We start from the raw sequence: 18,709 nt of genomic DNA, 5'->3' as shown, positions 1-18,709 counted from the left end.
GAAATTATTATAAATTGATTAATTATGAGTATTAGAGTATATTTTGATTGGGTTGCATCTTATTTGACTAGTTTTGGATCGACGCTCACCGTTTTGAGGTGTTAGGACGGTGTTGGAGCCGGTTTTGGAACGTCGGAGTGAGGTAAGTCTTCTGTCTAACTCTGTGAGGGGAAAATTATCCCTAGGTAGGGGCAAATTACCCCTAGGTATTGTATATTGATGTGTGCTACTTGTTGTGGGGGCTACGTACGCGCGAGGTGACGAGAGTCCGTACGTAACTACATTCATGTTATTGTCCGGGTAGGCTTAGGTTCACATCATGCTATAGCTGTACAATTTGAGCAGTCTCTCGCCTATTAAATTCCTCTGTTTTACATTACTACTTGAGACTAGACTTGCTATTGTAGAGGCTCCACGAGTTCATGATTAGTCACCGAATAATTTTACTCCTCTTACGACATGTTTTCGTGATATATATGTTTCATTGAAAAGTTTTTGTTAAAGAAATTACAACTCACACGTTTATTCGTGAGTGGGGTCAACGACCCGTCAAAGCTCCTTATTCCAATGGGATCGGGCCGTTCGCCTCGACAGAATTTTGTACTTCTTATTCTAATGGGATCGGGCCGTTCGCCTCGCCAGGAGTTATGTACGACACTCTCATGGGAGCGGGCTGTTCGCCTCGGCAGTTTGATAGATGCATCTATGGTTCGTGTCGTTAGACCCTCGGCAGTGCACAGTTTAAATATTTATGTTGGATCGGGCCGTACACCTCGGTATTTCCTATATCATATCCTCATGGAATCGTGCGTAATATTTGGCAAGAAGCCAATGTATCTGTGAGTTTTTCCGATTTGAGTTATGAAAATCTATCTGATGAGATCCACTATATCTATATATATGCTCCGGTTAAGGAGGAAATTTCTAATAAAGAGCTTGAGTTCCTTGTAAAGAGGGAGATTTGTACCATGTGATTTATACGTGTTTATCTCATTTATTACTCTGCCTCGTATTTACTTACCTCTTTACTGTACCTGATGTTATTGGACCACTAGTGAGTGTCGATATCGACTCCTCGTCACTACTCCTCCGGGGTTAGGCTAGATACTTATTGGGTACACATTGATTTCGTACCCATACTTCACTTGCTGCACATTTTTGTGCAGATACATATGTGACTAATGGCCTTGTGAGAGCAGAGGCGTGTATACATGCGGGGACTTACGTGAGCTGCATTCCATATTACGACCCGTAGCCGGCAGAGTCTCCTTCAGAGTATTTATATTTCTCCTGTCTAAATTTGTATTCCGGACAGATGCTGTATTTTATTTTACATTCCTAGTTGATGCTCATGTACTTGTGACACCGGGTTTTGGGGTGATTATGAGTTGTTCTGTATTGAAATTGTTAAGAATATTATTATTTACACTGTGAATTTCATCTTTTACTATTTAATCGAAGGAAATATGATTTCAAAAATATTAAAATGAGAACCAAATCAAGTATTTATTTTTGGCTTGCCTGACGGCAGTGTCCAGCGCCATCACGACCTTTAATGAATTTTTGATCGTGACAACAAGATTATTTTTATAAACCGACATTATATTCATGTTTTTATAATAACATAGATAGATTAAGGCTACCTTAAACAGTTTAGAGGTTTTTCAGTACCCAACAGTTTGTATTATAAGGCGTGATCCCTCAAGTTGGTACAATATAAGTTACATAAGCAGACAAATTATCAAAAGAACGGATGCTAAGTTATATCATATAATATTGAACTTAATTATAGGATTATCTAATTTGACTAAACTCTTGATAGATTGTGGTCCAAAGTATTCATTATTTAGCTCTCAGAAATAATAATAGAGCTTAGCCGACCACTGTATTATTTAATATTTCTTGTACAAAAAAGAAGAATTAGATGCTGATCTATTAGTTGAATATATATTTCTCCTGCCAACTACATTGCATCATTCCACGTTTATAAAAGCTCAAAGCTAAAAGATTGGAACAACCGACCAAAGCATTAGATAAGTGAAAATTAAGATTATATTTACTATTATTAATTAGTGTAAAATATTTTATACTTGATTGAATATTTCTCCTGCGCCCAATCACGTACATTACTTCCATGCTGATAAAGCTCAAAACTAAAATATGGAAACAGCCGACCAAATTAAATTGCATTAGACAAGTGGAAAGATCCTCAAAGAATTCAGCTGTTATTAGCAACTAAAAACAATCATGTACTGATGAACGTCCAACCATAAAACTTTATAAAAATGCTATTAGAAAGAAAGATTTGAATATAAATCAAAGGCATTTTAAGGATACTGCACTATATACACTCAAAACAGCCAACCTTGTGCTATGTTGAAGACCAAGAAGATCAGTGAAAGGCAAAAGCATGCAACTTATAGGCCAAGCTTCTAAAATCACCTTATATTTTTTAGAAAAAATATTTTCGGTAGAAACAATTTGAATTTAGCTAATTATTTTGAAAATACTTTTGAGAAGTAATTAGTATTTGACAAAACTTTTAAAAAGTGATTTTATGTGTATTTTTCTCAAATGTGTTTTCGAAGAGAAACTACTTTTTTCTGCTTCTAAAAAACTATTTCTGCTTCAACTCAAAACATTTTTTCCCTTCTAAAAGCTTAGGCAAACACCTTACTTTAGGGGGGAAAAAATATTTTGGCAAAAAAAAAAAATACTTTTGGCAAAAAAAAAATGCTTTACCAAACATGCTATTAGTCCTTTTGGTAGGAAATTGTAGGGAATATATCTAAAAATTGTATAAAGTTCAAAGGAAAAAAATGTAGAAAGATCCATTTAACTATTAAACATACTAATATATGCTTATACAGAATAATATCCTGTCATCAAATTTTTAATTATAAAACAACCTAACATATCAAGTCAAAAGTCTAATATTTGAAAAATGCTCTGGGGCGACGACATATAGTTTGGACAACCCAAGGAGTAAAATGTGCATGAGATATTCTTGTCATCCCTTGATAGCAACTTTGAATCACTAATTGTAGAAATGTGGGATTTATATCCTTTTAATCAGAGGTCATGACTTTACGTCATGAAATAAAAAAAAATCTACACTTTAGAATTTTATTTCTTTCGATGGATTATTCCAATGTGAATCCAAATTAATTAAGCCAGTACCTTTATTACTGTAATTGTTTTATCTTCAATGATGATGATTGATGATTTCTGAGTGATGAGTTATGAGTTTTTTTTTAAAATCCCTCGCCTCTTTGATTTCCTTTTATTGGTTTGGTGACTCGAACCCAAGACTCTGAGATTGTAGGTGAAGCGTTGACCATCTGAGCAATCCCGGTTGTCTGATGAGTTATGATTCAATTCCCATCTCTTTCATTTCCACTCTATGGTCTGCCTCATAAGGTAGCCCAAAGTCCTTCCAATCATATACACCAATATTCAATGGAACAGTATAACGTTTGGGAAAAGAAAGAAAACAACCTTAAATATCAAACTTTACAAACTCTCAACAACAGAAATTGAAAAAAGAAGATCTAAGTAATTAGTACTAATATCAAGACTGCGTATAGCTAGTTGGCTTGTAATTTCTTGTGGACACGTACAACTATATTATAGTTAAAGATTATGTTCTTAGAACATGAATCACAAGCAGATGTGGAGCTAGCCTTGTGCAGGTTCGATCGAACATAGTCACTTTTGCTGTATTTGTAATTGGCTATGCTTCCGATCACAAGCATCTATATAGCCATAAGGATATAGAACTGCTTTAATTATCTAGCTCCTCCCAGATTTCTGGACTTGGATATTCATTCAAATCGGGCTTCATTGATAACCACTTGGATTTTGAATTGGAAATGAAATTATTGGACTCTGTAGAATTGGTTGTAGTTTGCATATTAGCATCCACTTTGGCACCAACTTCAGTAGCTTTTTTGCGAATATCAGAAGAAGAGAGGTTATTGTGAAGTTCATGATTTTCATTAACAATGAATTGTGGGAAGTTGAGTTTAGCAGAAGGGCCTCTCAAGTAAAAAACAGCAGTGTCATAGGCACGAGCAGCTGCAACTGGAGAAGAGTAAGAACCTAGCCAAATTCTTGACCTTTTATTTGGTTCTCTTATTTCAGCCACCCACTTTCCCCATTTCCTCTTACGAATTCCTCTATATGGCTTCTCTTGTTGGCTATTTTGCCTTTTGTTTTTCTTCTCTGTTCTTGAACAACATGACCCTCCTTCCATCTTCCAACAAAGAAGAACAAGAAAAAAGAAAAGACGAAAAAAAAATAGAAAACAGAATAGGACTAGCGAGAATTTAAAGAAAGATGAACAAAGCTATGATGTTAATTATATGGAGGTGGTGGGAATGTATAGAGACACCGAAGCAGCTGTGCTTATATACAGCGGTCTCAATTCCTACATACTTTTTTTTTTAATTGTATTAAAATAAAATTAAAATATTGAATCACATTAAAAATACACAAACCATGATTTTGTTGATTAATATTATTTACTCCATCTGTTTCAATTGAGATAAGTTAGTTTGATTTGACACAACATTAAAAAAAATAGACTTTTGAAATTTGTGGTCTTAAAAACTTAAGGGGTAAAGCTTTGTGAGGCCGACATTTATGTGGTTATAAAAGTTTCTCATTAAGGGCAAAAAATAAATAAAATGAAGAGTTTAAAGTTGAATTATTTTCAATTATAGTAATGTCATTTTTTTTGGAATGAACTAATAAGTAAATTGTGTCATATAAATTGAAATACAGAGAGTAAAAAAATATGAACAAATCGAAGTAAAAGAAAAACTAGTTAACTTCTTAAATATAATAGTACTACTATGATACAGTAATATGGAATAAAAAAAGAATACGCATGTATACACAGTAACAAGGACCACCAATGGAGGAGAATAGGACCAGAGAAAATTTTAAAAAAGATGAATACAACTATAATATTTGTTATTATCCATTGTTTCTTTCGTTTTAGTTTCCTTATTAACTTATTTTACTGTTATCATTATTTGTTTTTACTGCTTTCTTTATTTGTGTTTTGAATCGAGGATATATCGGAGATAATTTTTTTATTTTTATAAGTAAAATTTGTGCGTATACTATTCTCCCTAAATATCAGTTATGAAATTATACTAAATTTATTATTATTATTATGACGGAAAAATCCTTTCCCTAAACCAAATGTTACGTTCTATATTGTTGTCGCGTGTTCTATGTTTTCGAAACACAACTAAAGTAGAAGTGTGTGGGGAATAAGATCTACCGTGCATTTGTCTAAACTGGTAGTAATGATCAAGATGACGAGGACTAGTTTGTTGCCAAGTGGAGGGGGCATATAAGTGGGACGATTAATTAATAATTAAATCGTAAACATCTTATGTTATTTGACTTATATGGAAATGAAAAAAAATTAGCTGGTCGGTGACTCGGTGGTGCATGAATCAGCTACTTGGGTAATTGACTTGTGGTCCAAATTAAACAAGAGGGGAGATGACTGATTCATCAATCACTTCCTTTGTTTTTGTTTTGAGTTTTAATTTCCACTTTCTTTCTTCTCGTTGTAATTATATTGACATCTCATTTAGGATTATAAAGCCAATTACGCTATTTCTATCGACGTCAGTGGTGACATTCTCGCTAATTCAAATTCGCGTTACATTTAATCAGTTAACGTGAAAAAACTCTCTACAAGTATTCTTTTCATTTTTAAGGCTCGAATTCGAATCATCTGATTAAGGGGAGATGAATCTTATCCTGTTAAAAAGATATAAATTGAGGTGAACTACGCAAGCTAGATACGGGGATTTGGGACAGAGGACTCGTAATACTCCTTTGATTGATATAATCTTTTCTTATTCTAATCACGATAATCTCTCATCCCCTTCTTTCAATTGGCCCTTTCTTTTTTCTTGATTAAATAATTGAGAAAGGAAAATAATTAATCGTTACTCAGTTGCCAGTTCCATATTCATTCAATAACCTTCTGTTAGGCACCAATTTCTTAAATTAGCTAACGGATCTAATCTATTTATTGGACTAATTAAAGTTTGATGAAAAACTGACTTCACAAAAGGTATAACTCTCAACGCTCTGGTAGCTCCACTTAATTCACTCTTCTTTGTTAATGGTTAAGTCAGCATTCAAAAGTGAGTAATAATAAGCCACTGCTTATAAATTCAAACAAGTGCCTAAAATTTGGGGTTTCCAGAGGACCAGGTTGGCAGAGATGTCATAGTTAAGTACTCCCGCCAAGTACTCCCGCCGTTTACTTTTAGTTGTCAAGTATTCTAAAAATAAATTTTTATTTTTACCGGTCACTTTTCGTATATTAAAAGAAAAAAGAATTTATTTTTTCTATTTTACCCTTAGCATTAATTACTCATTCCAAATCATTTTGCCAAATCCATTAATACTATACACCAATTAATATGAGTATCAAGGTAAATTATACATTTTATTTATTATTTATTAAAGGCGTGCAAAATCAATAGTGGACAAGTAAAAGTGAACGGAGGGAATACAATTTTAAGACCTGTAACTAGAGATGTACATATATCGGGTTGGTTTGAATTTTTTAATTACCAAACTAAACCAATGGTGTCGGCTTTTTTAATCTATAAATTAAATCAAACCAACAAAGTCGAATTTTTCAATCTCGATTTTTTTCGAGTTTTTCGAGTTTTTTCGGGGTTTAAGATTTTTTTCCGGTAAAATCTATATAGCACAAAATATGTAACTTATGCTCCAAATATTTCTTTAGTCCTAGTAGGATACAACTATATAATATATTTTTCAAGAAAATAACACAATAATATAAGACGAGTCATGTCATTGCACTAAAATATTCAATAACGAAGATAATAAAATCGTATAAAACAAATATTGCTAATTAATAAGCCATAATAAAAATGACCGTAATCTAAAAGTACTATATAAGTCATGCTAAAATAAGTACATCTAATAAGTACTATTAATTACATGATTAAGCACTAAAAAAATAATCTAAGTTATGCATTTCCATTATAAACCATTGGTAACTAAAAATAGATATCCAATACTATTGTCATTTCTAGTATTGAATTGAATTTATTTTGTTAGCATTTGTATTGATTTGAACTTTATTTGAGTTACTGCATATATGAGTTATAAAACTTATTGGACCATTCAAGAATGTTAAGTCCAAGCTTGAAATAATACATTCAAAGATAAAACTCTGTAGAAGTTTAAGAATATTTATAAACTACATTATACATTAATGTAATGACCCCATCGGTCGTTTCGCTTTCTAGATCCCCGTTTTCCTAAATAAGACTCTAAGTATGTGATTTTACTATTTTATGACTTGCGGGGATGGTTAGCTCGGAATTTGGAAGGGTTCAGGTTGAAATCGGAACACTTGGTTCCCTAAGGTTGGCTAAAAGGGGGCTAAGATTGACTTGAGTTAACGTTTTGAGTAAACGACTTCAGAACCAGGATTTGATGGTTCCAATAGGTTCATACAATGATTTTGGACTTGGGCGTATGTTCGGATCGGTTTTTGGATGACCCGGGAGAGTTTCGGCGCTTAATATAGATAGTTGGCACCTTGAAAGTTTTAAAATTCTTTAAAGTTGGCTTGGAGTAGGTTTTAGTGTTATCGAGGCTCGTTTGGGATTCTGAGCCTCGGAGTAGTTCCGTATGGTGATTTGAGACATGCACGCAAAATTTGGTGTCATTCTGAGTAGTTTAGGTATGATTCGACGCGTTCGGAGCAAGTTGGAAGAACTTTAAGTTCATAAGTTGAATTGATTTGGTTTGGGGTGTGATTCTTAGTTTTGGTGTTGTTTTTCGCGTTTCGAGGGTTCGAGCAAGTTCGTCTCATGTTTACGTACTTGTTGGTATATTTGGGCCAGGCCTCAGGGGCCATAGGTGCCATCCGGGCAATGCACAGATTGAACTTGGACTCAAAAGGGTTGCTGGTGCACCAGATCTAGTGTGCCCGCACCTGCTAGCTTTTGGCCGCAGGTGCGAAATGCGTGCATTTGGCCGCAGAAGCGACCTCTAAACAATTGTCCAATGGTCCGCAGAAGCGAAGAAGTGTGCGCAGAACTGGCCTCGCTTCTGCGATGAAGAGCCGCATGTGCACGAAGACCGCAGATGTGCTTTGCGTCCGCAGAAGCGGTATCCCGTTCGCAGAAGAGGCCAGCACTGGGCCTGAGGAATTCCGCAGAAACTGGCCTAGTTCCGCAGAAGCGGTACCGCAGGTGCGGCCCGGGGACCGCATATGCGATAATTCTGCTGGGCAGAACCTTCATTTAAGTCGGGACTCAACTATTTTAAGTTCATTTATTGCATTCTTTGGACGAGTCTTGGAGCTCTTAGAGAGGGGCTTTCACTAGCGATTTGGAGGTAAGTAAATTCTATCCAATGTGAGTTAAATGCATAGATTTTGGGTAGATTTTAACATGTAAATTTGTGAATTTGTGGGTTTAAATTAAAAATCTAAGTTTTGATAAAAATAGAATTTAACCACGAAAATGGATGGAATGAAGTAAAAATTATATATTTGAGTTCGGGAGGTTATGGGTAATAACTTTCTTCAAAAAATTTTGGAATTCAGGCGCGTGGGACCAGGGGTAAATTTTAGGAATCCTTCAATTGGGGTGGGTAATCACTCTGATAGTTAGAATATGAACTTTTGAACGTGTATTGATTAATTTATATAATATTTGACTAGTTTTGGATTGTTTGGCACCGAGTTGATGCTTTAGAGCAAAATTGTGATCGGAAAGTGAGCCTTGAGATGATGTAAGTCTCTTGTCTAACCTTGTAAGAGGAAATTTGCCCCATAGGTTATTTAAATTAATGTTTGCTTCTAATTGTGGGGAGGCTACGTATGCACGAGGTGACGAGAGTCCATGCGTATACTATTTATACTTATGTCCGGGTAGTTTAGGACCCAAATCATGAATTATTTGTAATACTTTCACCCTGCTTGTTAATTTAAGTACCTAAATTATATTAGAACTTGTTAGAGGAATTGTAAAAGACCGAATTACACTTACTTAAATTTTTAGCTAATTACTTGGCCGTTAATAGAAATTTCATTACATTGTGTGTTAGCCTTGTTATAATGTTTAAGTCAAATGCTTATAAAGTATCCTCTCTTCCTGTGGAGCGAGCCGAACGCCTCGGCAATAGATAGATGCATCTATGGATCATGCCGTACGTCCCTCGACAATGTACATGTTATTGTGGATCGGGCCGTACGACCTCGGCATAAATCGTGCTTAATAATACTCGGAGCCTAATCATACTTGATATTATTTTGTGGCTTATGGGGTTACACTTATTAATGACGAGAATTTATTTGAAAATTATTAATTTGTGAAAGAATTATTTGCCCATGTTTGTTAATGTGTTAATATTGTCATTTACATAACTCCTGTTTATTTATAATTTCTGTATTCATATTGTTAGCCCATAGTAAGTGTCGAAGTCAACCCCTCGTCATTACTTCTTCGAGGTTAGATTAGATACTTACTGGGTACATGTTGTTTATGTACTCACGCTACACTTCTGCACTAATCGTGCAGGATATGAGGCAGGTGCATCTGGCGGTCCTATCGGCGCGCATCCCAAATATCCGGAGGCCTAATGGTGAGCTGCTTTCTGAGTCGTTCCGCAACACCTAGAGTCTCTCATTTACATTTATTTCTGACTATTTTCATTTCAGACAATAGCTAGAGTTTTGTATAATTTATTAGTGGTCATACACTTGTGACACCAGGTCTTGGGGCACACACTAGCAGACATAGGTTTTGGATTATTTTATTGTTATGATTGCACTCAGCTACTTTCGTGTATTTATTTACAAATTTGTTGTTTCTTAACCTTTTAATTAATGGAATTTAATTACTTGAAAGCTCATTAAAAGAGAAATAACAAGGATCAAGTCATTATTGGCTTGCCTAGCGGTAACGTTGGGTGTCATCATGGCCCATAGTAAAAATTGGATCGTGACATTACAATAAATATTTAGAGAAACTTTCATAAGTATCACATTTTTAAATAATATATACAGATTCCTAGCACCATTAAGCATATATCAAATGAGGCCGCGTATTATTTACATTAGTAGAAACCTAAAAGAAGTTGGTAACCCTTTAATGTCCGAGAATGTTGCAATTTCATCCCAGAAATATCTCCATAAAATTTGGACTTCAATTTTATCTCCTTAAATTTCTTGCCATCATCTTCTAAACACATTCATTGCTCACACATCATTCTCCTCCCGCCCATAAATCACGTTTAATTTTTCTTATATTTTTTTTCCAAATCAGCCTCTTAATAAATTGTATAGTATATATTAAGTGTATTGTACATATATATATATCCGTCTATTATATATTCATATATACACCCATATCTTCCATTTTCACACCCAAACTCGACACTCAAGTATTATACCTAGCCAAGTAACTGTTAATCAAATTGCAGATAAAGTACATAATATTTTTTATACCTAAAAATACATGGTATATTTTGTTTATTTAATTGTGTTTAGGTATAAAAAATGTGTACTTTGTCTTAAAAATACATGACTTTATTTAGGTACAAAAGTATTATGTATTTTGTCTTAAAATACGTGGTATATTCTATTTTTTTAACTGTTCCTAGTATAATAATGGTATGCTAATATTTTATATTTATTTTTGATGTAATGTATTTGGTATAATATTGGTATAATCGTATTCGCAAGCAAAATACTTTGAATAATATTGTTATAGTAATGGAATGTTGATTGATTTAGATAGTGTATGGGAGAATAATGAAGAATGGACTTTCCCTGAGAACACCTATTCGAAGCAAAAATTCAAAGAAAATGACAAGTTTAGATTAACGATGAGAGAGAATGTTGTGATAAATTAATGTGTTTCAATAGTTTCTTAAATTGTGGTTAGTGTTTACATTTAAAAAATTAAATGCCACATAAAGAATTCTTAAAAATGCTATAATTGTAAATGAATGTGCTCTTTTTAAAATAAAGCAAAAGTAATGTTATTTATATAAATATTTTTTAAAAAGAGACTAACAATGTTAAAATCTCAAATATAATATTTATATGTATAAAATATTTTTAAAAATTGTATAAATATAATGTCGAGCTGGTTTGGTTCCGGTTTGACTTTTTTTAGTTAAAACTAACCCAAACCAATTATAGTCGGATTTTTTTTTCTAATACCAAACCAAATCAAACTAAATCACATCGGAATTTTTTCCGCTTTGACTCGAATTATCGGTTTGATACGGTTTATCAGTTTTCTTTGTACACCTTCACGTATAACATATATGGAAAAGAGGTTAGCCACATGCAACGTTAGTGCTACTGCCAATGAAACAAGGATGTTTTTTGTCGGCTATGTTGTTCAAATCATCTAATAAGATTGCCGTATTTGTGTTGGATCCTCCAATAATACAAAATGTTTGGAGGATCCGATATGCCAACAAGACAGTACTTCGGTCGGCAGAATCCACCTATTGCTGCTGCTGCCGATTATTGCAGTCCTGTGACCTAGTACAATAGGCCAAATGGAGTTTTAGTATTCTTTTTAAAGGTTAGTAAGCGAGTAAATAATACTCCTATGTGATTGAAGGGTCCATATAGGTCAAAACCGTCTAAAAATTGGCACTTTTGAGTTAAAGCAGTTAAACTGTTGGACTCTATCTCAACAGTTAAAGCAGGCCAAAGTCTTCTTGTTACGACATATTCTCCAGTCAAACAATCAACAACAGACAGCGGTGACTTCAATGAAACTAAATCAACATTTTTAAAACCCAATAAACTATATAAGTTTACGTATACCATTCCTCCATCTTCAAAGCCCTCTAAACCAGTGACTACTAGTCAGCCATGGGGCAAGAAAATGGTGAACTCCATGTAGTTTTCATTCCATACTTGACACCAAGTCATATGATCCCTTTAGTTGATACAGCTAGACTTTTTGCTAGCCATGGTGTCAAAGTTAGTATTATCACCACCCCCTACAACGCCCTCCTTTTCGAGTCCTCTATCGATTATGTCATCGATTTAGGCCACAAAATCTTTGTCCACAAACTCAAGTTCCCATCAGCTGAAGTAGGCATACCCGAAGGGATTGAGAACTTCAGTGCAGCCACTACCACAGAAATGGCTACGGGTGTATTTATGGGTATTGCTTTGCTGCAAAAACCCATGGAAGATCTTATCTTTGAGCTTCGTCCTCATTGCATTGTTTCAGACCTGTTCTTTCCATGGACTGTGGATGTAGCTGAGCAACTGAAGATACCTAGACTAATGTTTTATCCGACAAATGTTATGTTCCATTGTGTGGAACATTGTTTGAAGTTGTATACCCCTCATGAGAAGGTAAGTTCAGATTTGGAAAGTTTCTTGGTTCCGGGTTTACCAGATAAGATCGATATGAAAAGATCTCAACTACCAGATGATGTGAAAACCAAACCTGAAGGCCCATACTGGGATTTGATGAAGAGAATTAAAGAATCAGAACCTCGGAGCTATGCCATGATTCATGACACTATCTATGATCTAGAGCCTAGTTATGCTGAGCTTTATCAGAAAATCAAAGGTAAGAAACCATGGCTTATTGGTCCTTTGTTTCATTTTTCAAAGAGAGAAGAGGCAATTAGCAAATCAAGAAACACTGCAGTTCAAAAGCGACACAGCAGCCTAAGTTGGCTTGATTCTCAAAAACAAAACTCAGTTGTGTACATTTGTTTTGGAAGTATGGGGAGGTTTTCTGATGCTCAGCTCACTGAAATTGCCCTGACTCTTGAGGCCTCAGATTCGTCGTTTCTTTGGGTGGTGAGAAAGGGAGACAACACCCAAGAAAATGAGCAAGAAAGCTGGCTGCCAATTGGCTTTGAACAAAAGATGCTTACAAACAACAAAGGTTTGATAGTCAGAGGTTGGGTTCCACAGCTGAAGATTTTGAACCATCCAGCAACTGGAGCGTTCATGACTCACTGTGGCTGGAATTCCACTTTGGAATCTCTCACAGCCGGAGTGCCAATGCTTACATGGCCCTTGTTTGCGGAGCAGTTTTACAATGAGAAGCTGGTGGAGCTTCTTGGATGTGGGGTTGGGGTTGGGGCAGAGGTGTGGCACTTTACCTTTGACATAAAGGATACAATTGTCAACAAGGAAAAGATAGAGGAGAGCATGAAAATGTTAATGAGCACCTCCATGGAAAGTGAAAAGATCAGAAGTAGAGCAAAAAACATTGAAGCAATGGTTAAGAGGGCTGTAGAAGAAGGCGGCTCATCTTATAATCATCTAACAGCAGTAATACATGAGCTCAAGTGTCATGCTTTTGGCACATTGGGAAAGTAATCCAAAGTTCAATGTTCTGACCTCTCCTAAATTTTTCCAAAATATGCATCAAGGATGCTGACCTCGCTTGTATCACAAGACAGAATACAAGGAAAACGAAATAGCATGTTATGTTTCAAGCAATATTTTATAGATGACAAAATCTCAAGTGTTACGCAATACTTCCCCATGTCACGAATATAGCTATTAACAAAAGTGAGTTGCATTTAAATAGGGGATATAGTTGCAGTTCGCTCTAAGCCTTTAACCTTTCAAGATCACTATTGTTTTCCATTTTTGAGACAGCAGGGTACGTGATAAAACTGGAAAGAAAACTCAGCTACCTGAGAGAGAAGTTTATCATCTTTTGGCCGTTGGTCCTATATAAACAAATAGCGACCAGTAGATTGCTTTTTGCTTACACACAATCAGCAACTGACAGTTAGTCAGAACAGAAAAACAGAGCCTTTGTCGAAGGAATTGCAAGTAAAACCAGAAACAATAGACCAACCATGCTGTCAAAATTACAGATTGCATGCATGTTGCATACTGACTATATTCATTGTTGAATCATAAAGAAGAAAAACACCATTTTAGCCACATGGCCACTATGTCCATAAGGACTAGCAATGTCACATAATTATATAGTTCAAAACAACTAATGTCAGATAAGAGCTGGATACTGCTTGGCTTGCTGCCTCACTCGTCTCTTATACTCAGCAGTATCCTGCAAAAGCAAGGTCACATATTGTAATGGCAAGCTAAATAGGGATTTATATGGTTCACTCCAATATCGCATTTACAATGCACCATATTCTCTGAATGGAAACTGACAGTTAATTTTCTTCTTCATAATTTCAATAAAATTTTGAAGCAATTAATTGCAGGGGCGGATGTAGCATATACTCTGCGGGTTCAACTGAACCCATAACTTTCGACACGGAGTAAAAATTTATATGTAAAAAATCATTAAAATTAGAAAAATAGTAGAGATGAACCCATAACTTTAAAAATATAATAGGTTCAATGCTAAAAATTTTAAAAGTTGAACCCATAGAATTTAAATCCTGGATCCGCTTCTGATTAATTGTCATTTGGAATCCCTTCTACAATCCAACAGTATCTCAAACATTTTTTTTATGGATTTCAAACACTCTAAAAATTAATTTTTATCTAGGCATCTATGTACATAATTCGGAATTGAAAGCTATTATGGTAAAAGGTAGGTTTCAATAATCAAAATGTCGACTTAATTTAATTTTTTTCTTAATAAAAGGTCAATGAAATACACGTCAAGCTTGAGTAGACTACCTGCATGTATAGCTGATAACCATCAGTCTGTGCTGGATCATTAGGATTTGGCTGGTCAAGCAAATCTTGGATACCCACCAAAATTTGTTTAACTGTAATGGCAGGCCTCCACCCCTGAAGAAGGTTATAGCCAACACAAGAATCAAATGGAAGCTGTTATACCAAACAAGACTGACAAAGTAACACAACAGCAATGACAAGAACTTACACTGTCCTCATTGAGAATAGACAGGCATACTGTTCCTGATGGATAGATATTAGGATGAAAGAAACCTTGAGGGAACTTGCACTTGGGTGGTTTGCTAGGGTAGTCTTCACTGAAGTGCATTGTTATTGGATAGAAGCCGCCCTCCCAGTCAGTCTGTGCCAGTTACAACATTGCATGTCATTATTGCTCAGGCTTGTAAATTGTGTTCGGCGGTAAAACCTAAATGGCCTAACTATGACTAAAACCATAAACTTCCCTTATTTTTAATAAGGATAAACCTCCCAAAAGCTTCTAGAACTTGAAAGTTGTAGCAGATAAGAGCATCTTCCGGAACTCAAGATGTGTGTGAGAGAGAGAGATTCACATATGCAATGTGCAAAAGATTGCCGCATGATTGTTAACTGCAAGTCACTAACCGAACTAAGACCAAGCATTCTCTTTGTGATCAAGTAAAGAATATACATATGGTGGCGTTAACTAAAAGCAAGCATTTCAACACAGCATCCTCTCACTTTTATGCAATTAATATATACTAAAGCTATTAGTACAAACCTTATTGGTACTGGGAAAATGGTCTTCTGCATTCTTGCAAAGTTCATGTTCTTCTTACGTTTTATGCTATAATCCAGGGAAAATGCACAGACTTACCTTACCAGGCTGTGTGAGTAACTATCTCACTTTGTTTAGCACAATTTAAAAACTTCTTCGCTGCCCTCTCAATACCAAAATGCAAATGCTATTCCAAGGACTTAAGTGACTCCCAAAAAGTAATTGTAAATTTATTTCAATTCTACAGCTGGCAACGCCATTCATACAATCACTAACTACAACCTTTATGAATAATTCAGTAAGATGAATTTTATGAACGCCATCGAAGGCTCTTATAGACTTTAGATAATCCAAGAGTGACCTATTTGTTGCCTAATTTGTAGATGCACCATTAGACTACATAATGTTTCAGTTAAGGGATCAAGATTTTCTTCATTTCAAACATCATGAAGTCTAATTTCTCACTCATTCATACTCCCAAAGAGTCCGTTCAGGTTCATATTGTTATTTTTTAATGCGTGGCACTTTATAATTCAACCCCCTAAGGTTATTTGTTTTCCAATGCAATATTTGTTCCTTTTTTTTTCCATGGAAAATCTAACATCTTCAACCATGGGAAAAAGGATATTTTCCTGGATTATGGATTAGGATACATAAAAGGCATTTGCAAGTTGCTCCAAGTAGTTGTTATGATCAAGCTGAAACCTTATATTTTTAAAATCTTATAAAAAGAACTGTAATTTTATTGATCATCAATAGATTGGAGTTTTATTTTTTCTTTCCAGAGAGAATACTTTCCACTTGTGGACGAAATTAATCTTAATCCAAAATCATGAAAAGAAAGTGTATGCTACAACTATTTTCATCCAACCAAACGCAACGTAGATCTCTCAAATCTACTTCCTAGTTCCCACCCCCATTACCAAATTCTCTTCACTTCTATTTAATTCTTTGCTTTAATGGTCTATTCAGTGAAGTAAATCAAAAGAAAACTAAGTCACAACCAATATAATTGAACACTTCCCATAATGGCTGTGAAATACATCCAAACTGATGTACTGATTAAACTCCGCAATCTTTTCTTCATATTAATGTGGAATCAATTAACATCCTCATCAACGTACAAAAAAGGATTAATTATAGTGCAAAACCACTAATTTTTAGATACCAAAGCAAGCAAGCAACGAAAAAAAAAGGCTTCTGTAGAAACTAGATAGATTCCAGTCTAAACAATCCCAATCATGGACGAGGAGAGGATGATCTTTGGCACAATGGTAGTGCTGTTGATGACTTGTAGATCACATGTTTGAGGCAAGGTGTGGAAACCTATTTCTTAAATGCAAGAGAAAGGCTAGGCACAACAAACACTCCGTCTCCACCTGAAGAAAACTTATCCACCACCCAGTGTTTGGACGAAACCAATCACGATTAACTAATATGTATACCACATCTCAATTCTCAATGTATCACGAGAAGCGGAGCCAAAATTTTCACTAAAGGGAGTCAAAATTTAAAAAAATAAATACACAGAAGAAGCCAAGGGATTCAATATATACATAGCAAATAGTTTTTACCTATCTAAACAGTGTGTATGTGGCTCCGCCAATGTGTATCACTTAATCATGATAAATTAATGTGTTTCATGCAAACACCAGGAGTTTTATGGACAAGGAATGGGGATTTTCCAAGAAACAAATTTAAAAAAAAAAATCATCAGAGTATTCTAGCTTTCCATTTTTAATACTACTAAAACATCTCCAGAAAAATTACAAAAAAAAGAGGAGAAAATTCGCGAAGAAAGAAAGAAAATTTACTAACCCCGGTTTTACCAGGGATAGAACAATGCCACACCATCAAATTGACAGACCCATCTGGACCTGTTTCCGGCTTAGCCACAAAACCCTAAAAAAGAAAAGAAGAGACTCATCAAATTAACAGAACCTTAGAACCCATTACTGTTTATCAATAAACCTACAAAAATTAGTAATTAAAAAAAAATTGAAAGGAAGAGAGTATAAATAAAGAGTAGAAAAGGACGTACATGTGGGTGATTCTTACGCCATGCTTTGCGTTCCTCAGCAAGACGACCACGCGCGATTCCGCCTGACATGTTTGTTTGCCCCCTTTTCCCCTCTCTCTCTCTATATATCTGTAGAAATGTTAGAATGATGAAATCAAGAACTGCGCAGGAGAAAAAGGGAAAATGAAAGGGTTTTTCTACTCTGTGTAAATTCAAAGTGATTTACATAACGTAATGTAATCCGAGTTGGATTTAATAAATGAATTGCTTATTCCACTACTTCAAATAGTAGGTATCAACTTGACCTTATTGGGTACTAGTGCATTTCGCCGATTTATTTTTTGCCTTCAAATTTTTTAATTAGAATAGAAAGTACTTTCACTTTCTATAAATGTGTTTGCAACTTTGCATATAGATAGATCTTTATGTATTTTAATGTGAAACTATCACTTTCTTGAAATTCAATAAAGTTATTTTTGAGCACATTTTTAAAAAGTACTCTTTAAATATTTGTACATTCAAATTTTTTTAGATAGTTATTAGTATTTTTTAAATAAAGCATGAAGTAGTAAAAGAGAAAGGATAAATAAAGTAATTAAAACCTACCATATATGAAACAAAGTAAATGAAATACTCTTCTGAAATTAGGCTCTGATTCGGCGGAATATTTCCTTTCCTTTCTTTTTCTTATAATTTTTCTATTTCTCTTTCCTTTTCCATTTGTTTTGTTTTCATTTTCCTTTTCCTCCCCTAATCTCCTCCTAATTTTATGCAAAATTCCCAAAAATCAGTTTGTGCTTCAACGGAAAAAGAAAAAAAGAAAAAAAAAAGAAGAAAGGAGAGATAGCAAGACAAAATTTACATTCACACTAGGGTCAATTAATTTTATGGCTCTTTACAAACTTGTTTTTAGTTTTATGATCCTACCTTTTTTATTATACATGTGAGATTTGCTTTTACACGTAAGAGATATGTCTTTTATACATAAGAGATCTAAAAAGATTATTTTCTTAATTTTAAAATTATAAAGGGACATGATGTATGATGGTAGGCTATAATCTCATGTTTTAGTCGATTATTACATTCCAATTTACTGCACTTTAGTTGAGTTTGAGCTTTAATCGCTAGTGTTTTGCACTAATTGTGTGTTTTATGCCTTGTAGGGGTGACTTCGAGCTATGTAAATATTACGGAATGAATTCAAGTGATTTGGAGCTTTGAAGTCTGAGTAAAGGCCCAA

At 34.7% G+C, this 18,709-nt stretch overlaps 3 protein-coding genes across 3 annotated transcripts; 1 reads left to right on the top strand and 2 right to left on the bottom strand.

Annotated features, from left to right (window-relative positions):
• Positions 1–3,784: 3,784 nt before the first annotated feature.
• LOC104100935 (ethylene-responsive transcription factor ERF011-like) lies at positions 3,785–4,255 on the bottom strand. The gene has a single exon (XM_009608302.4). It carries the CDS (start codon positions 4,253–4,255, stop codon positions 3,785–3,787), a length of 471 nt encoding a protein of 156 aa, XP_009606597.1.
• A 7,656-nt stretch (positions 4,256–11,911) lies between these two features.
• LOC104100933 (nuatigenin 3-beta-glucosyltransferase-like) lies at positions 11,912–13,563 on the top strand. Its single transcript, XM_009608301.4, has one exon. It carries the CDS (start codon positions 11,924–11,926, stop codon positions 13,400–13,402), a length of 1,479 nt encoding a protein of 492 aa, XP_009606596.1. The 5' UTR covers positions 11,912–11,923; the 3' UTR covers positions 13,403–13,563.
• A 285-nt stretch (positions 13,564–13,848) lies between these two features.
• On the bottom strand, positions 13,849–17,747 carry LOC104100932 (SUMO-conjugating enzyme SCE1-like). The gene is made up of 5 exons (XM_009608300.4): positions 17,491–17,747; positions 17,268–17,351; positions 14,901–15,053; positions 14,693–14,806; positions 13,849–14,108 (listed from the first exon to the last, which is right to left on the bottom strand). The coding sequence occupies exons 1-5, from the start codon at positions 17,557–17,559 to the stop codon at positions 14,046–14,048; spliced, it is 483 nt and encodes a 160-aa protein (XP_009606595.1). The 5' UTR covers positions 17,560–17,747; the 3' UTR covers positions 13,849–14,045.
• Positions 17,748–18,709: the final 962 nt, after the last annotated feature.

Source organism: Nicotiana tomentosiformis, chromosome 12, assembly GCF_000390325.3.
Source record: "Nicotiana tomentosiformis chromosome 12, ASM39032v3, whole genome shotgun sequence".
In the NCBI taxonomy this organism is placed as follows: Eukaryota; Viridiplantae; Streptophyta; class Magnoliopsida; order Solanales; family Solanaceae; genus Nicotiana; species Nicotiana tomentosiformis.
The sequence above is the reverse complement of the archived record's forward strand: the minus strand, read 5'-3'. Positions and strand labels throughout refer to the sequence as shown.